At 38.5% G+C, this 18,654-nt stretch overlaps 1 protein-coding gene across 2 annotated transcripts in view; it reads right to left on the bottom strand.

The window, feature by feature from the left end:
- Positions 1 to 755: 755 nt before the first annotated feature.
- CRB1 (crumbs cell polarity complex component 1) overlaps positions 756 to 18,654 on the bottom strand; it is a 278,153-nt gene continuing 260,254 nt past the window's right edge. For both annotated transcript variants that reach the window (XM_069074480.1, XM_069074481.1), the window contains one exon: positions 756 to 1,552. In XM_069074480.1, the coding sequence (XP_068930581.1) occupies positions 1,337 to 1,552 (216 nt within the window). In that variant the 3' untranslated portion in view covers positions 756 to 1,336. The remainder of the gene's footprint in view (positions 1,553 to 18,654) is intronic.

Here is an 18,654-nt window from a genome sequence, read left to right as displayed (position 1 = left end):
AGTTAAAAAGACCTGAGTTCAAGTCCAGCCTCATATACTTGCCAGCCGTGTGACCCTGGACAAGTCACTTAACTTCTGCCTCAGTTTCCTCATATGGGGATAATAAAGCATCTACCTGTTGAGGTTGTTGTAAGGATAAAATGAGATAATGTATGCAAAAGTTAAAATGCTATATTGGTATTAGCTCTGTTATGGTGGTGCTGGTTGTGGTTGCTAGAGTTCCCTGGGTACTACTAGAGTAAATGACTTGCTCAAGATTACATAGCTAGTAAATATCAGTGGCAGAACTTAAAGCCAGGATACCTTGACTCCAACATCAACCACCAAGCCACTATCATGCTCTGCTTCTCTCCCACCTTAGAGAAATCATTTAACATTAACATCCTAATAATTGAAGGATAGTAAGCACACATACAACTAGTTTAAAATTCTTTAGTTAGGAAGACTGATGCAAGCACTGAATAGGTTTATGTCTAAGAAGTGACTTAAATCCCATAAACTCTAGTAATTAGACATTTAGGAATTAGGGAGACCTGAATTGGAATCTTGTCTTGGACCCTGGTGAGCTTGAGTAAGTCACTTCACATTTCTCACCCTTGGTTCTATCATCTGTAAAATAGGGAAATAATAATAGCGCCTACTTCATAGTGATGTTGTCAGGATCAAATGAGATGACATGTAAAGCTCCTTGCAAGCTTTAAAGCACTGTTATTATTGTTATTAATAAAACAAAGAAAGAACATTAAAAGAGAGAGTGACAGTTTAAACTTTATTTGTTGCCATGGTTATTCCCATGACTTCTTTTGACTCAATGGTTAAAGAATATATTAAAGAATGAAGCATATACAACAGTGTTCACAACTAACACCTTTCCACAACATGACTAGGGTGAGCTCATTAGAAACATTTATTTCACTTCTGTAGTGTTTTTCTGCAATAATGATGGCTGCCCATTTAAAGGGTGAACCCCAAAGGGGTATGCAGATCACAAAACATCTAAATGACAGGCACTGGTGCTTCTCCCAGAAGCCTCTGAATGCTTAAGACATTTCTGCACATTACCCAGGCTGAAATTACTAGCACAGAAAAAGCAGTTGTATGATTGGCTAGCCCAGGATAATGAGTAAAGGTGTCAAGTTCATGCATTAAGGATCTTAAGGCGATCAAAGGAAAATGTTCCACAATTCCCAGGTCATCACATTTGTGAGATGAATAGCTCTCAGAACACCCATTCCACCCCCATCCCTCCTCCCTCCCCCCTCCCCCATCTCCAAATGGAGACATGTTATTTACAATTTATTTAGCCCAGGGTTTTCCTTGAGGGCACTGGATTCTTCTAAATCAGTCTCTCCATGGGCGGAGGCTGCACCATATTCCACATCTCCACACGTGACCCCTCCTTTTCCTGACGACTAGGGCTGTAGGTCCCCTGGTTTGCTCGTTTGTTGGAAGCTATGAAGGAAGCAACCACTGCCAGAAAGAGGATCAGTAACACAGCTAATGTGATTGAACCAATGGCGGTGAAAATGTCCGAGATCAAGTTGTCTGTTAGCTGGAAGGATTGAAATAATCACAATGTCATTTAAGGAACAAAATCAATGTATGTGAACAAACTACCATAGAATGAAAACCATCCAGAACAATATTTCAAAGAAACAGTACCAGAGAGAGCATATATAAATCAGCCCCAAGAAACTCAGTGGATGAAGGGAATAAAACTTTCCCCATTAGGGAACCAAGTAGAAGTAAACATGTTCTTATAATACATTTCCTAATGTAAAGGGCTAAGTCCTATTTTCAGAATTTGCTATGAAACAGACTCATTTATTTACTTGATGTTTCAACTGCAGCAAATGACAATTTGTGTTTGTGACATCATATGTAGAATCTGTATGGAGAAACAGATTGACCACAAATTTTTATACACTTACATGGATGGATATTTTTCAGCCTGTCTTTCCCCAACCTCAACTCTACCCTTCCAGCCTGGCCTCAATTTCCTGACTTTGGGAGTGGGGTTGCGGGAAAACTTGTGTTCTGAGTGATGGAAAGTAGATGTAGGAAATCAGTTGGGTGTTCTGGAAAAGCATCTTTGATCAGGGAAACCCTGATCTCACAGACAGATTTCTCAATCATCACTGATTGAGATTTGAAGTGCTAACTGAATAGTTCTAAAAGCACATATGCTCAAGGCAGAGCCCAGATATTTAGAAACCCAGAACCAAAGGTAACCACCTTGGGAAGAGCTGGTTACAAGGCATTGCTTATAAAGAATAATTTATTTCATGTTTCACCCTTTTGACAGCTAAGAAATCAGGCAAGTACTTCTCAAGCCCATTTGAACTCTAGTCATATAGAACCCAGAGCAAGTGGCATGACTGGGGTTTCTTTGAATGGAAATGTTCTGTGCTGACAATAAAAGGTTATAATCAAATTTCTCTCTGATGTTTACAGAATATGCATGTCCCCATTTTGCTTTTTCGATTACTCTTCCCACCCCTTTCACATCCCTCTACTTTGGAAAAATAACTTTCTTTTCCATAAAAAACACCAAAAAAATCATTTTTTAGGCAGGAGGGTGCTCATAATTAACAACCAGTTCTCGAATAAAATACATACCAACATACACTTCTCAGTTTCATCTTCATTACTAACATTTTCTCTCTCACTTTGTAACATCTAGACAATTAACAAAAACAATGTAACAAGTCCAGATTTGTAGTGCTTGCTTATTTCTGAAGTGTAAATAATCATATTGAAAATTTAACAGCTGATTTGGAGCTGATTCCAAAACCCCTGCTTTGAAGAATCCTTGTGGAAATTTGTAATCAAGTGCATTGTTTTTGTGGGTTATCTCCATTGGTCTTAGCCATGAATGGATTAGTATGACACCAGAGTTTTTTGGTTTTTGTCACCTTGTCCTCAGCACTGTACTACTATTGCCCAGCCCATGCTTCAATTGTGTGGTTAATCAAGTAAGAAAAGTGTGTTAGAGAATGTCAAGGCAAGGCAGACCTATGCTATGAATAATTCTAAATCACAACAGATTTTCATCTATTAACTGTATGATACCTACCACCTTTGGGATGATCACTTGCTAATGATGATTTCAAAATTTTGTTTAAAGTTCTCCATGTAGTAGCAGTCACCTCGCTGTAATTGTAATTTTTGTGCAATATCAAACCTCAGGTTTTATTTCTAATGAAGCAGGTCACTTCACTCTCTTGAGTAGGGCACTGTTAAGCCTTGAGCAAAGTTAGATGATGATGGTTTTGATATTTTGGCTTGAGAACCAGTAGCTTGCAATTCCAGTAGCTGCAAAACTTTTCTTGTTATTCTGTTCTTCAATTGGGTTTAAAACACACAGCCATAGAATGTTTTCCAGAAAAACTTGTCCTATAAACACAAGTGAAAAAGAGAACCTTCCAAATGAGGCACCTGTTCTATAGCAACCTTCTGTAAAGAATAATGGGTTGCGGGCAGCCAGGTAGCACAGCGAGTAAGAGCACTGGCTCCAGTGTTGGATTGAATCCGGGCTCAGACACTTAACACCCACCTAGAAACACCTGGCTGTGTAACCTTGAGCAAGTTACTTAACCCCAATTGCTTAAAAAAAAAAAGAATAATGGGTTCATGAAACAAGACCTAAGTTTCAATGCTGTGTAGCCTCAGAGTTGAGATAAATCAGAGTTTGAGCCCTGTCTCCGGAAAATACTGGCTGCATGACCTTAGGCACAACCCTCAGTGACACAGGTAATTTTCCAAGTTGTACATTTGCATAGGAGGAGAAATTTTCTACACCACATATGCTGGTGAAATCACAGATCTGGACCAAAAATTAAGGTGAAACTTTGTAGAGAAGTTCCCACTTTCTTTTAAGTATAAAATAAGAAAAAAAAATTGCCATGTACACAGAACATAAGAGAAGATTCAACATAAAGCAACAAATTTCCATTTGAAGAAAACCTGTATAATAAATACTACACTTTGTTTTCAAAACTGTCCAGCTTTGCTTTGCTTCCTTGTAGTTTTTTGTTCTCTGCTGTGTACTTTTTACTTTATTTTTCCCCTGCCTCACCTTCCTACCAAAGAAGGCTATAGTTAAACATAGATACATATGTATATATGTGCGCATATATATAATACATATACATACATATCTATAAACATACACTCACACACACATATGTAAGACCGTACATACTGTGCTTATTTCTACTTATCATCTATTTCTCTGAAGGTAGATGGCATTCATAGGTCCAAGTCTTTCTGTGTTTTTCCAATTCAACCAGCTCATCATTTCCTATACCACAGCAATATTCCAACCCAATCCCATTCTATCTGAGAAACTATCTATGAAAGTTTTTTTTCCTAATTTTCTGCATTATTTCTATTCACAGGTTTAATTTATATGGGACATTTTTAATTTAAAATAATCAAAATTGTTCATTTTATACTTCAACAATGCTCTCCTTATAATATGGTTTAAGGTCTGATGCTACTGGATCTGCTTCTTTCATATCTGTTTTTCCCCTGGTTTCTTTGAAGTTCCTGACCTTTTGTTCTTCTAAATGAATTTATTCTCAGTAAGATCATTTTTTAGTAAATTTATTGGGATGGCATTATATATATGAATTAGTAAGGTAAAATTGTCATTTAAAAATTATATTGGTGTTACCTCCCCATGAACAGTAAATATTCAGTTATTTATATCTAACTTTATTTGTTTAAAAAGTATGGTTCCTGTTTCTCTTTTGTCAGGTATATTCTCAGGTAACTTTATACTGTCTAGTTATTTTAAATGGTCTAAAGCAATATTGAATATTATGGATGACACATAGGGTAGTTTCCCTATTTTTCTCTTTTGGCTAAATCTATTTTAGCTTTAACTTTGTCTGAAATCATTATTACTACCCCTGTTATTTTATGTAATAAATTCTACTTCTGACCTTTATTTTATGATTGTGTGTATCTCTCATTTTTATAGCATTTCTTGTAAGCAATATATTGTTGAATTCCAATTTTTAATCTGCTATCAGTTTCCATTTTATAGTTATATTCACCCCATTCACATTCTAAGCTATAATTACTTGTATAGTTTCCTCCTATCCTCACCCTATTCCTATCCCTCCTCACTCCTCTGCTTTACTTCTACCTGCTTACCTTGCCCTCCTATTCCTTAACCTACCCATTCCTCCAAGAATCCCTCCCTTTATTCTCTCCCCCACCCTATGCCATTGTCCTCTTATTTATTTCTGAATATAGACTTTTATACCCTTATAGATATATATATGTTGTTCCCTCTTTAGCCCATTCCTGAGCTCTACCTGCCATCCCCATCCTTATGTATCAATTTTTCCTTTTTTGCCTCATTTGTATGAGATAATTGCTCCTTTTTATCTTTACCTACAGTTTTATTTTGTTTTTAGAATAACTCCATCATACTCAGTCCAGCCCAACTTTCTTTCAAAGTGCCAAAACAAAAATGACAGTCATAATAGAACTGACAATATTTTCATACATAATAAGTAAATGAGTTGACCTTATTGAGTCCCTTATAATTGGTCCTTAATGTTCACTTTATATTTCTCCTGGATATTATATGTCCAATTTTCCCTTAAGTTTTTCTGGTTTTGTCACGAATACTTGAAAGTCTTTCAGTTCATTAAATGTCTTTTTTAAAAATTCAGAATTATACTTAATTTTGCTGGGTAAGTTATCCTTGGTTGTAACCTGAGCTCTTTTACTCTATGAAATACAGTATTCCAAGACTTACCGTCCTTTAACATAGTAGCAGCTAGGTCTTGTGTAATCCTTATTGTAGCTTTATGATGTATAAATTGCTTTTTCCTTGTACTTTCAATATTTTCTCCTTAACCTGGGAGCTTTTAAACCTTGACTGTGATATTCCTGTAAGTTTTCCTCCTGGGAGCCTTTCAGGTGGTGATCAGTGGAATTTTTGTTTGTTTGTTTCTTCTTTACCTTCTTGTTCTAGATGCTTTTTTATCATAATTTTCAGGCAGCCTGACTATTCTTATATTATTTCTTCTCCATCTGTTCTCAAGATCAGTTGTTTTTCCTGATGAAATGTTTCATATTCTCTTCTATTTTTTTTCATTCTTTTGATTTTGTTTATTTCTTTGTGTCTTAGAAGATCATAAGCTTTTCTTTATCCAATTCTAGTTGTCAAGCAATTATTTTCTTCCTTAAGTTTTTGGTTCTCTATTTCAAGTTAATTGACTTTACATTATTTTTTGATTTTCTCTTTTTTTTTCTCTCTAATTTTTCCTTGTTCTCTCTTATTTAGTTTTGAAGTCCTTTGAGTTCTAAGAAATCTTCTTCATACTTGGGATCAGTTGATATTTCTCATTGAGAAAGGAGTAGCTTTTTTAGCTCCATCATCTTCCTCCCTAGATCTTCTCTATCCCCATAGTAGCTGTCTATGTTGGGTTCTTTCTCCTTTGCTTTCTCTTTTTTTTTTTGTTTTATTTATTTATCTTTTTTGGCAGCTATTAGTGTGATCAAGTTCTAGTCCTAGTCCTGAGGTATGGGAAGTAATGCCCCAAGCCTCAGTTCCTTCTTACAGTTATTTTCTGAGGTCTGTCCTGGGCTCAACCTTAGGCTCTTCTCTACACTCCACAGCCCCTGGTCATGTTGTCCCACAAATGATCTTATTCCCTATGGTTCCTCCAGTGGCTGCAAACTGAAGCTGTCCTCTCTGCCTTGGAACTGAAACCAGGGACTCCATTCTCCTGCCAAGTGCCCACAACCAGCAAGGTCCACACCCCCTGCTACTGCACTTAGCAGGTGTCTGCTAGTTCTTTCTCCCCACAATTATGTGTCTGATCATCACAGAGGTCCCTCAGCACTGGAAGTTCTTTCAGTCTCCTCCCCAGCTGTTAGACACCCCCACACACATGTTCTCTGAGATGAAAGTTTCTAAGACTGAGCTGCCTCCCAACCCCAGCTACCCCCAGAGTTTGTTTTTTGTTGATCCCCCAGAGTTGGCCTGGAGATATTTGCATATCACTCATGCAGAATCTCAGCCCCTGGAGGTAAGGTCTTTCCTGAGGTTGTCTTAGGTTGTTTTAGGAGAACAACTGCCTTACCCAGACTTCTGTTTATTTCTGCTACTCTACATTCCCTCTGAGGTACTGTTCTGTCTTTTTCTGTGGAGAAAATTTAGAGAGAGGAACATTTACTGACCTACTCCACCAACTTCCCAGAATCCTCTCCAAAGTTCCCACTTTTGACATATGAATTCTTAAGCCAGGTATTCAGAAAATAAAGTTCCAAGTTAATTGTAAATGGCATGCAGTGATTAAAAAAAAAGTTGAGAAATAGCTGTCCAAAACCATTCAGGGATTTTTATACTACTGTGTTCTTATTTGAGAAACATTTTAAAATAATGGATAGTGGGCCTTGCCTTGAAGTCAGAAACACCTGGATTCAAATCCTGCCTCTGACATACTAGCCCGGAAATCATGGGCAACACAATTTCTCATGGACCTGGGCCACTGACTAAAAACTATAAATTACAAAAGAGTTGCTGAGTTTCCATATTGGGCATCTCTCCTCCCATCATCTTATTTAATTCATGTTTTATATATTAATAATCTTCTAACCTGATCATCTTACACTGTGGCTTTGCATAGTAAAACCAATAGTTATTAGATTATTTCCCTACACACTGACTCACTCTAGTAATTATTCTTGGATGGAAAGTAGACTATACTGACCAAAGAGTAGTAACAACTACTCTGAGAGCTAAAATTGTGAAAATGGCTCATTTCCATCCTGCCCACCTATGAGAGAATAATGTACTTTTGCTTCTTCCCCTCAAAGAAGTTTTCATATGGAGCTCATTCTGAGGGACACTGTTGAATTTCTCTCTTTTTTCTTTCAGTTTTATAGAGTTGTTTTTCCCTGGTCTATTCCCCCTGCCCTGCTGCATTTTAGAATTCTCAAGGGTCACAGCCCATCTTTTTGGACCATTGGTACTTCAAACAATGTTCCAGTTCAGTATGGGAAATTCTGCCCCATTGGCACTTTCAGGGAATTGATGTGGAGATGCCAGAAGGTTCTTCAGTCTGGTCCCATCAGGATCAACTGTTTCCTCACTAATTGATTATGGAACAGTTAATCTAATTTGGAAAACATAACATGAACTAGTTTGCCTGGAAGGGGGAGGGGGTGGAGAGGAGGGATGAGATCATTTCTATACTAGGCATCCAGAGCTGCCTGTCATAATATTTGGTGCTGATGACAGCACTTGGAAGAATGGGAAAACCATAAACACATAGGAAATTGGCCCAGAAAAAAATCAAGCTTTGTGTGGCTTATTGGGAAATGATTACACATTCAGAACTGAAAAGCTATAGAAATGTGAAGAGTTTCATTTCAAACCAGGAGATTCAAGAAAGGGAATGGGGGTGGGGTTGGAGGCCCAGCTTCATTATCTATCACCCATCACCACTCCTTACTGTCTGTCTGTCCCAGCAGAAGCAGCACCAATAGTATGTTCCCTGCTCTTTGTCTCTTGACAGATCTGGGTGTCTATGCTTGAAACCTTGTCACTGGAGAAACGCCCAGGTGGAAGGATCTCAGGGTAGAGAATTAGGCCTTCTAAATCTGTCTGCTCATCCCAAGTCCTGTGGCAGCCTGAATGTGTTATGAGCTTTGCAAATTATGGTCCTTAGGTGATGTGAAGGACGGAGCAGATTTACTTATGCATTGCTATTACTCAAATGATTAATGAAATGAGTGATCTTTTCAGTTATTGAGACTACTTCTTTTCTAACTGCATAGGTAAAGAAACAAAATATCAAACAAGGTGATATATGGCTATAATCACTCCCTCCCTTACCAGGGAGTCTGAATCTGGCTCAGGAATTCTGAGCTATGGTGGATTAAGCCAATCATGGTTTCCACACTGCCTGGCATCAGTCTGAACTGCCAGGAGCCAGGGTCATTAAGTTGTCTTAAAAAGAACAAAGTGGCCCAGGATGGAAATGGAGCATGTAAAATCCCCCTGGCTGATCAATGATGAGAAGGCCCTTCCAGTGTGTGCAAGATAGGGAGACCCAGTCTGAAAAGAAAGAAACAAAGAAAATGTGTCTTTTTTTTTTTTTCAGACCCAACCTGTGATTTTATCTATTAGGAGTTTCTGGTGAGGAACTTCCTCTACCAATATAAATCAGGACCTTGTCTGTGATTTAAAGTCTTAGAAAATTGTCTGGGGCACTGAAAGGTTAAATGATTTCCTGGGATCATGTAGTCAGTACCCTTGTGAGACCGGATTTGAACCCAAGTCTTTCTGACTCTGAATCACTCAGGTCCTTCATCCACTATGCAATGTTCATGAAAATAAAGACAAACATTTCCGATGCAAGTCAAAGGAGAAAGGCTTTTTATGAATAGCTGTCTGGAGATGTTTGTTATAAAGAGTGGATCATTGATTTAATGGATGGCAAAAACCTCCCACACAGACCTAAATCCTTGAACTATATCATGCCAGTATATTGCTGGGAATAGCCGTTTCCATAGTAATATTGAATGAGTGCCAGATTTTTCCTTTTAAAGTTACTGTTTCTGCAGTAGTCAATTTTCCACCATAAATACACTGCCCACTTTACAGTCAGTAAGAACATGAGGAAGGAGAGAAAGAAAAAGAGAGGAGGGCTATAAAACCATAACAATTGTCTTGGGAAGGGTCATGGTAGAATAGGGGAAAATCTAGTCAAATGCTTTTTACTAAATAGCTGAATAAGAAGGAATACTTCCCAGTAGCATGTGAGATCTTTGATAAAACATTGTTTTGTTTTTTGAATTTGTAGCCTTGGTACTCAACACATACCGTAGTAGGTGCTTTTAATAAATGATGAACTGAAATGAATCCATTCTCTCACCTCTATTTTTTCTGTAACTCCCTCATAGACGTCTTTCTTCCTTGCCATTAAGAAAATTGTTCTCCAGTATTTTCTCTTCCATCTTCTGCTCTTCTCTCTTTGTTGCTTGTCAATTGCTTTCACTACTACAGTTAAAACATTAACTCTATTCAGATGATACACTTAAGACTCCTATCTCCGGTGGACTAAAGGATGTTTCCATCTAGGTGATTAACTGGTACTTTAAATTCAGCTGCTGTTCTCAGAAGCAAGGGATAGGATTAGATGATTGCTAAGGTTCCTTACATAGCTCTCAATACATAATCTCTTGATCCTATGACTTGGTAATGGATGAAGTGAGGAGAAAAAAGCAAAAGATAACACAAACATTTTAAACATGGGGTAATGGATAATGGTGATGTCAATGATGGAGTAAAGTCAGCATAATGAATATGTATTGGAAGAAAGATCATAAATGCCAATTTTGGGTTCTATTTCTGCAATAACATCTATAATTTCTTCCACCTATTCTGTTTTCTATTTTCATCCCACTACTTTAATACAGGCTTTCAGTATTATCCAGAGAGACTACTGTCTTAATAAGTTCCCCATATGTCTCATCTCTATTCTATTTCCCTTCTAATTTATCTTTCACACTAGACTAATATTCTTTATATGTAGATCTGGATATGTTGTTCCTCTGTTCCATCTTGCTATGGCTCCCTATTGTTTCTTGAGTTATAATCAAACTTCTAATCTAGTGCTATTCTTTCTCACCTTACCTCATTTGTTAGGGAGTCTAGAGAGGAGATTTTCATTGAGTTACAGGTTGGACTAGATGTCTGATCTGCCATTCTGTGACTTCAACTTTAAAGGATATAAAAGAATTCAACAAGATGCAAGCAACAATTCTTTCTAGAACTAAAGGAAAACATGAAGAAAGGAGGGAAGTTCAGGGCATAAATAGAGGATAGTAAGAAGTACAGTTTGGCTAAAACTTAGTTTTACTTCATATTGCTCCTCTCCAAATGAAGAGAACAGTGTCAAGTATCGCTCTTGAGGAGCAGTTTGCCTGGTTCATGAATGGCTCTGACAACAGTTAAAGGAATGTACAAATGGACTTCTGTGGGCATTAGCTGAGTAATGATATACCCTAGGGCATCGGGGTCTTGGAAAGGCACAGAGGTGGGATGAGATGCTGGCCACATGGCTGATGTTTGAGGGAAAGGAGATTAAGATAATCTACACTAATTCCTGAGTGGTAGCCATGACCTCGCTAGTAGGACTAAGCAAAGGCTTTCCTCTTTAGGATCAGGCTTAATAAAAGAATTTATCTGATGCTCTCCTCTACATGAAGTTACTTGTGGAACATTCAACACCTGCCAGAGACATCATATGTCCTCAGAAGCCCAGCAGAGGTTGAGTGGGTTCAATACAATTTGGACATGGGGACGATGATATGATGCGTGAACATGGAATTTTAGGATCCTTCTTGTTGTTTGTCATTCCTGAAAAGGACCATGACATCAGCGATGTGATGCTATGACTTGCAAGTGAATTGGATTTAAGTGAGGGAGGGCTATACAAAGTTACCAGCCTCATTTTCTTCTCTGGATCGATCTGGATCCAGTGGCAAGATATAGATCAGGACAACTGGAGATGACCCTGGATGCAGAAGACCTTTTTAAGCTAAAATTTTAACAGGTCTCAGTTTGACCAAGGCAACATCCATTCAGTGATTAAGGCTATGTAAGAAATGGGGCAGAGAATGGCCTTTTTTACCTAGTTAAAAAAAAAAAACAACTATCTGGGAGGGTCAGACCCTCAGGGTTTCTGCCCAAAACAGAAATAATTGCTATCTACATTCACTCTGAGCCAGTCCAGGCCCAAACAATGACCAAGTGGGGTTTGGCTTGGGACCAAGTGTTGGGCAGTCAATGACAGCCAGAGTGATTTGAGTTTAACACATAGTTCTTCAGGAAAAAATCTAACCCATGAACCCCCAAATATCTTTCAAGATTTCAGCAATCAAAATTAAAAATTTACATTCTTTTGGGCAGAGCACCTGCAGGTAAGAATATAATGCACTATGTGGACAGAGGGAAGGAAGAAAAGAAATAAAGAGGGAGGGAGGGAGAAAGGGAGGAAGAGAAAGACAGACAGAGAGACACAGAGAGAGAGAGAGACAGAGAGGGAGGGGGGAAGGAGGGGGAGGGAGAGAGGGAGGGAGAGAGAGAGAGAGAGAGAGAGAGAGAGAGAGAGAGAGAGAGAGAGCTGTTTTGCCCAATTGGCTATTTCCAGTTGGGTCCTTGGTGGGGCCAGTTTCTACTACTACTCACAGAGGTTGCTGTTTGTCCTTCATTCTCAGAAAGGGCCATGACATCAGGGAGGTGATGCTTTGACATGCAACTGTACTGGATTTAAAAAGGTTGAGGTCTCTCACTGCATCCAGGGCCATCTCCCCTTGTCCTAATCTGTATCTTGCCACTGGACCCAGATGGTTCCAGAGGAGAATGTGAGGTTGGTGACTTTGCATTACCCTCTCTCACTTAAATGATCCTTCTAATTAAGGACGAGATAGCTAATTATGCCCCAAAGTACTCCTCATATTAGAGTGCCTACTTCTGTAAAACCAATATGACCAGTGTCATTCCTGATGTGTCTCCAAATGGCAAGTTGATTATATTAGCCCCCTTTCTAATCAAAAGCAAGAAGTTTGCCTTTCATGTAGTTGATACTACTTGAGGTATGGCCTTAATATGTCATTCAAGTCTGCCATTGTAGCAGCCACAATGAAAGCTATCATAGAAGATATCTTTCTTCCTAATTGACCCCTCTGAAGTATTACTCATGATCAATGAACTCATTTCACCACAAGGGAGGGATCAGATTAGACATGCTACCATCACATGAGCTGGGCTTCCTACATCTCATTTCATCCTCAGACAGTTGGCATTGTTGAATGCTGGAATGGACTCTCACAACAACAACTTCATCATCATGTCTTTTTACTATCATGGATGGGAGTCTCACCTTTCAGAAGCTGAGTGCTCAATAAGCAATACTATCCTGGAAGCTGCTGGGAAGACTTACCCGAGAAGGAGGAAATGCTTTTGGACATAGTTCTGTTTGACCCTTTCAGGTCCTTCCTTGTTCCAGTCCCTAGACATGGTCGATCAAGGTTTTGGAGCTTTGCTTCCTGCTTTCCTCCCTTGGGGTATGGAGATATGGGAAGGGCTCCAAAATACTCTGGGGAAACAGGTGACTTTCAGGTCCAATTTAACTGGCAGGTCTCCTTTTTACCAGAATGGTTTGTACAACTTCTTTCCCTAAAAGATTTAAGGGACCATGAGGTGGAATTATTGGGATGTGCCTTTCTTTTAAGGATAAGGGAGATGAAATTTTTTTATGTAACTATGATGACTGAATTTACCTGGAAGAAATGGGATCCCTTAACTGACTTGCTGACATCCTGAGTGCCTAACTGATGGTAAGAGAGTCCTTATTTATTTTGTTGATGTAGAGGGTAACCCTTCAGAAGAGACTTCTGAAGGGGCAAATGTTTTGAATCAGCCCCTGATGGGGTTCCCAGGGAGTAAGAGGTTTTTGCAAGTGGGCCAGGAACACAGCATTGTGAGAGTCTTGGTGGTAACTCAGATCCTGGGATAGATTGCATGGAAGAGATCCTGATGACCCTGACCGGGGAAAAAAGAATTCACTGCTGGCACAGTCATGTAACCCTAATGATCCTAAGGTTTTTTCTGCTCAGCATCACGAACTTATATCAGGAAACCCACTGTGAACTTAAAGGATTTAGTATCACCCACAATACAGACCAGATTTTTGAAATCTATACACTAACCTTCTAAAGTGGGGAGGCAAAGCTTATGATTTCTGGTATTCATTCTCTTCTACTTGTGGCAACTCCTTTGGGAGTCATTAAACTTTTCGTATTTTTGTTTCTTTTGCTTATTCTAATTTGTACCTAGCTTTTCCCCCCTCTAGTATTACCTATGCCAGGCAACTCCACAAACATTTATACAGTTTCTACTATGTGACAGGTACTGTGCTAAGCACAGGGAAAAGACAAAACCAATCCCAACTTTCAAGGCACTCACAATTCTATGAGGGAAGCAACATGCAAATAACCAAACATAAACAGAATTTTACCTGAGAAATGTGGGAGGGGGGGACGTTTTACTGTTGAGAGGGACTGAGAAAGACTTCTTACAGAATGTGGAATTTTAACGGAAGCCAAGAGGGTAAGGATGAAGAGACAGAGAATTCTAGGCATAGGGGAGAGCCAGTGAAAATGGAATCAGGAGGAATGTAATGAAGGAAACAGAAAGGTGGCCAGTGTCATTGGAACTGTAGACTATGTGAAGGTAAGTAAGGTACAAGGCACAAGAAGTACCAGGCACAGAATTATAAGGTACAAGAAGACTGGAAAAGTAGGAGATGACCAAGAGCAAACAGATTAGAGTTGACCCAAAAGCCACTTACATGATGGAAGGTCCTCTGTAACAGGTGTCAGACAAGTGTCTCTGTAGCACAACACATAACCACTCCTAAGTGGGGGATAAACCAGATTAAAAAGTAATTGGGGAAATATCTAACAAAATAAATAAATACAACAAAACAAAAATGAGGAGATGGAAGGTGGAGCCAAGATGTCAGAGTAGAGAAGCAGTGAAGGTCTCCCAACATTCCCTGCCAAACAATTAAAATAATGCCTCAGATTGAATTCTGGAGTGCCACAGCCAACAAAAGATCAGAGTGAGACACTTTCCCAGCTGAAGAGAATATAGGAGGTCAGAAAGAGAAATCTGTAAAATGGGGGAAGAGGCAGGCCCAGAGCCTGTGTGAGCAAAACACCAGTAAGCAGGACTAGGTGGTAGTGACAGAAGCAGCAGCAGCTTTGAGAACTCTCAAGCAAGAGATGGTAAGAGGACCTGGAAAATGGTCAGAAAGAAATGACAGGGTAGCCCTTTGCTAGCCTGGACATAGGACCAAATGCTGTTAGGCTCCTCCATTGCCTCTACCTGGTTCTGGGTTATAGTTCAAGGGCAGAAAGGAGCACTTTTGGTCAAGGGGGTATAGAAGCCCTGAGGGCTTCAGGCCCCAAGGGATCAGACACCCTAAGGAAAAGTATTATTTCTGGTCCCAAGGGAGGAGGAGCCCTTTGGGGTAGCATCAATTGCAATCCTAAAGGATCAGAACCCTTCCTGGATAAGGATCAGAGTTCAGACCAAGGGAACAGTGACCACACCTCTCTGTAGATCACACGCCACCTTGGAACATAGAAAACTTACAAAACCTCAAACTGACTTGGAAAACAGCAGGGTGAAAAAGTCTTAAGCTTGAGACAGAGCTCCTGTAATCTCCTTCCCCCCACATCAGAACAGAGCCCAACTTTATCATAAAGTTTCAGATGAAGAAATGGGGTGGAAAAATGAGCAAGTAACAAAAAAAGAACCTGACCATAAAAAGTTACTATGGTGACAGGGACAGGACACAAACTCAGAAGATATAGAAGGCAAAACATCTATAATCAAGGCCTCCAAGAAAAACAAATGTGAATTGGACACAAGCCCAATAATAATTCCTGGAAAAGCTAAAAAAATTACTTTTAAAGTCAAATGAGAGGGGTAGAGGAAAAATTAGGTGAAGAAATGAAAGTGAAGGAAGAAAATCATGAAATGACAATTAACAGCTTGATAAAAGAGGCACAAAAATATTCTGAAGAAAATAACACCTTAAATAGAATTGGCCAAATGGAAAAGGGAGTACAACAATTCACTGAAGAAAATAATTCCTTAAAAATTAGAATTGGGGAGTGGAAGCTAATGATTCCATAAAATATCAAGAAACAAAGTCAAAAGAATGAAAAAAAAAATAGAAGAAAATGTGAACTAATTGGAAAAACAACTCACCTAGAAAATAGATTAAGGAGAGATAATTTAAGAATTGCTGGATTACCTAAAAACCATGATCAAAGAAAGAGCCTAAACATCATATTTCAAGAAATTATGAAGGAAAACTGTCCTGATGTTATAAAACCAGAGGGTAAAATAGAAATGGACAGACTCTACCAATCACTACCTGAAAGAGATGCCAAAGTGAAAACTCCCAGAAATATTGTGACCAAATTTCAGAGCTCCCAGATCAGAGCTTCAAGCAGCAAGTTAAAAAACAAACAAACAACACATTCAAATACTGTGGTGCCACAGTCAGGATCACACAAGATTTAGGGGCTGCCACCTAAAGGAGCAGAGAGCTTGAACTATGATATTCTGGAAGTCAAAAGAGCTGGAATTACAACCAAGAATCACCTATCCAGGAAAAATGAGTATAATTCTACAAGGGGAAAAAATGGATACTTAATGAAATAGAGGATGTTCAAGCATTCCTGATGAAAAGGATAGAGCTGAATAGAAAATCTGGCTTTCAAAAATGAGATCTGAGAGAAGCATAAAAAGGTAAACATGAAAGAGAAATCATAAAGGATTAAATAAGGTCAAACTATATAGCTTCTATACAGGAAGATGATACATGTATCTTCTAAGAATTTTATCATTATTAGGGCAATTAGAAGGATTCTACATAGAAAAGGGTGTGGGACTGAGCTGATTATGTTGGGGTGATGTAAAAAAATGGATAGGAAAATACCACTTATAGGGCTGTATCCCAAAAAGATCATATAAGTGGGAAAAGTATGTGTATGTACAAAAATATTTATAGCAGCTCTTTTTGTGGTGGCAAAGAATTGGAAATCAAGGTGATGCCCATCAACTGGGGAACGGCTAAACAAGTTGTGGTATATGAATGCAATGGAATACTATTGTACTATAAGAAATGAGGAGCAGATGGACTTCGTAATAATCTAGAGAGACTTACATAAACTGATGCTGAGTGAGAAAAGCAGAACCAGGAGAACTTTGTACACAGTTACAGACACATCATATCTGTGATAACTAACTTTGATAAACTGAGCTCCTCTCAGCAATGTAAGGTTCTAAGACAACTCCAAAAAAGTAATGATGGAAAAGGCTATACACAGCCAGAGAAAGAACTACAGAGTCTGAATGCAGACTGAAGCAAACTACTTGCTCTTTGTCTTTTTTGTTTTCCTTTGTTCCTCCTTTCTCATTGTTCATTCTATTGGTTATAATTCTTCTTCACAACTTGACTAATGGTTAATGTGAAGGTATTTGTGGAACCTAGATCAGATTGCATGTTATCATGGAGGGGGAGGGGGGAAAAGAGAGGGGGGGGAAAGAAAATTTGGAACTCAAGGGATTGTGGAACTGAATGTTGTAAACTAAAAGTAAATAAATTTTTTTAATGGATAGCAAGAAAGAGAGATTCCCTGGGAGAAGGAAGAAGAAGAATGGAGGAAATTATCTCACATAAAAAAGGTGTGCAGAGAAAAGCTTGTGCAGTGGAAGGGAAAATGAGGAGTGGGGGGTGGCAGGCAACACTTGAACCTCAATCACATCTAAGTTGGTTCAAAAAGGGAAAACATATACACACACATACATATACTCAATTGGTAATAGGACTCTATCTTCTGGGTTCAGTCAGCTGTTAAAAGCCTTCTCCTCCAAGATTACCTTATATCTATTGTCTATGTAGCTTGTAAACAGTTATATCTGTGTTATTTTTCCTGTTAAAATGCAAATTTCTTTGGAGCTGGTACTGTTTTCACTTTTGTTTGTGGTCTCAGCCTGACCCCTAGTAAGTGCTTACTAAATGCTAGTTTACCAACTAGCTGATTTGACCAAGTTGAGTAGTCCCAAAAGAATTAATATCAGTTTAGGCATATTGTGGAATGCTTTAAATGCCAGACTGAACATTTTAGTTTAGTCTAGTGGCAGTAAGGAGCCATTGAAAATTTTGTAGTTGGTTAATGACAGTTATTTAATGCTTTACAGTATTGTCTTTAAATTTATACAGCCTGTTTCTCCAAATTCATTAGAAATTTCTTGAGGCTATTGACTCTCTTGTATACTTTATATTTCTTAGTCCTTTGCATATAATAGGTGCTCAAAAGATTGATTTTTATGAATAAGGTGAGATTGTTTGGACTATTCTTCAATGTGTATATGCACAAATTATAACCAGACACCAGAAATCAGAGTTTTCTTATGTTCCCAAGAAGAGAAAAAGTCAAACTCTTTATGCTTAAGTCCACCTCAAAGAAGCTTTTCCTCCCTTCTCTTAATTCTTAAAGCATTTTTGTCCATGTCCCTCAATTTAGAATAATTATATCCTGACTTGTAGTCATCTCCAATCATTTCATATAACTAGATTATAAACTCCTTAATGGCAGAGAGAATGTCTTAGACTTCTCATCTCCCACCCAATTTGAGCACATGAATAAATGAATGAAAAAAAGTGTTAAGTGGTTACTAGTAAGTGTCAGGCACATGCTAAGCTCCTGGGATACACACACAAGTAAGTAAGATAGTATCTAGCCTTGAAGGAACTGGAAGAACTTGGATGATAAGGGGAAGAGGGAGGTCGTGGGTATGATGGCATGGTTTAGAAATATCCAGAAAATGATAAGAACATCTAGTTCTGAACAAAATAAAGTGTAAGTTTGCAGCAGATGTTTAATAAATACTTGTTGTTTGGTTAATTGAGAGAAGGAATGGCATAAGATGGAGTTGTAGTTAAGAAGACCTCCGTTTAAATCCTCTCTGAAACTAACCAACTGTATGTCAATGGTTAGTTTGGTAAACCCTTTCAATACCTTCAGTTACTC

Source organism: Petaurus breviceps, unplaced genomic scaffold (assembly GCF_028583685.1).
Source record: "Petaurus breviceps papuanus isolate PSGF00001 unplaced genomic scaffold, PetGlider_PUasm1.0 90895, whole genome shotgun sequence".
Classification (NCBI taxonomy): Eukaryota; Metazoa; Chordata; class Mammalia; order Diprotodontia; family Petauridae; genus Petaurus; species Petaurus breviceps.
This window is presented reverse-complemented; position numbering and strand designations above follow the sequence as displayed.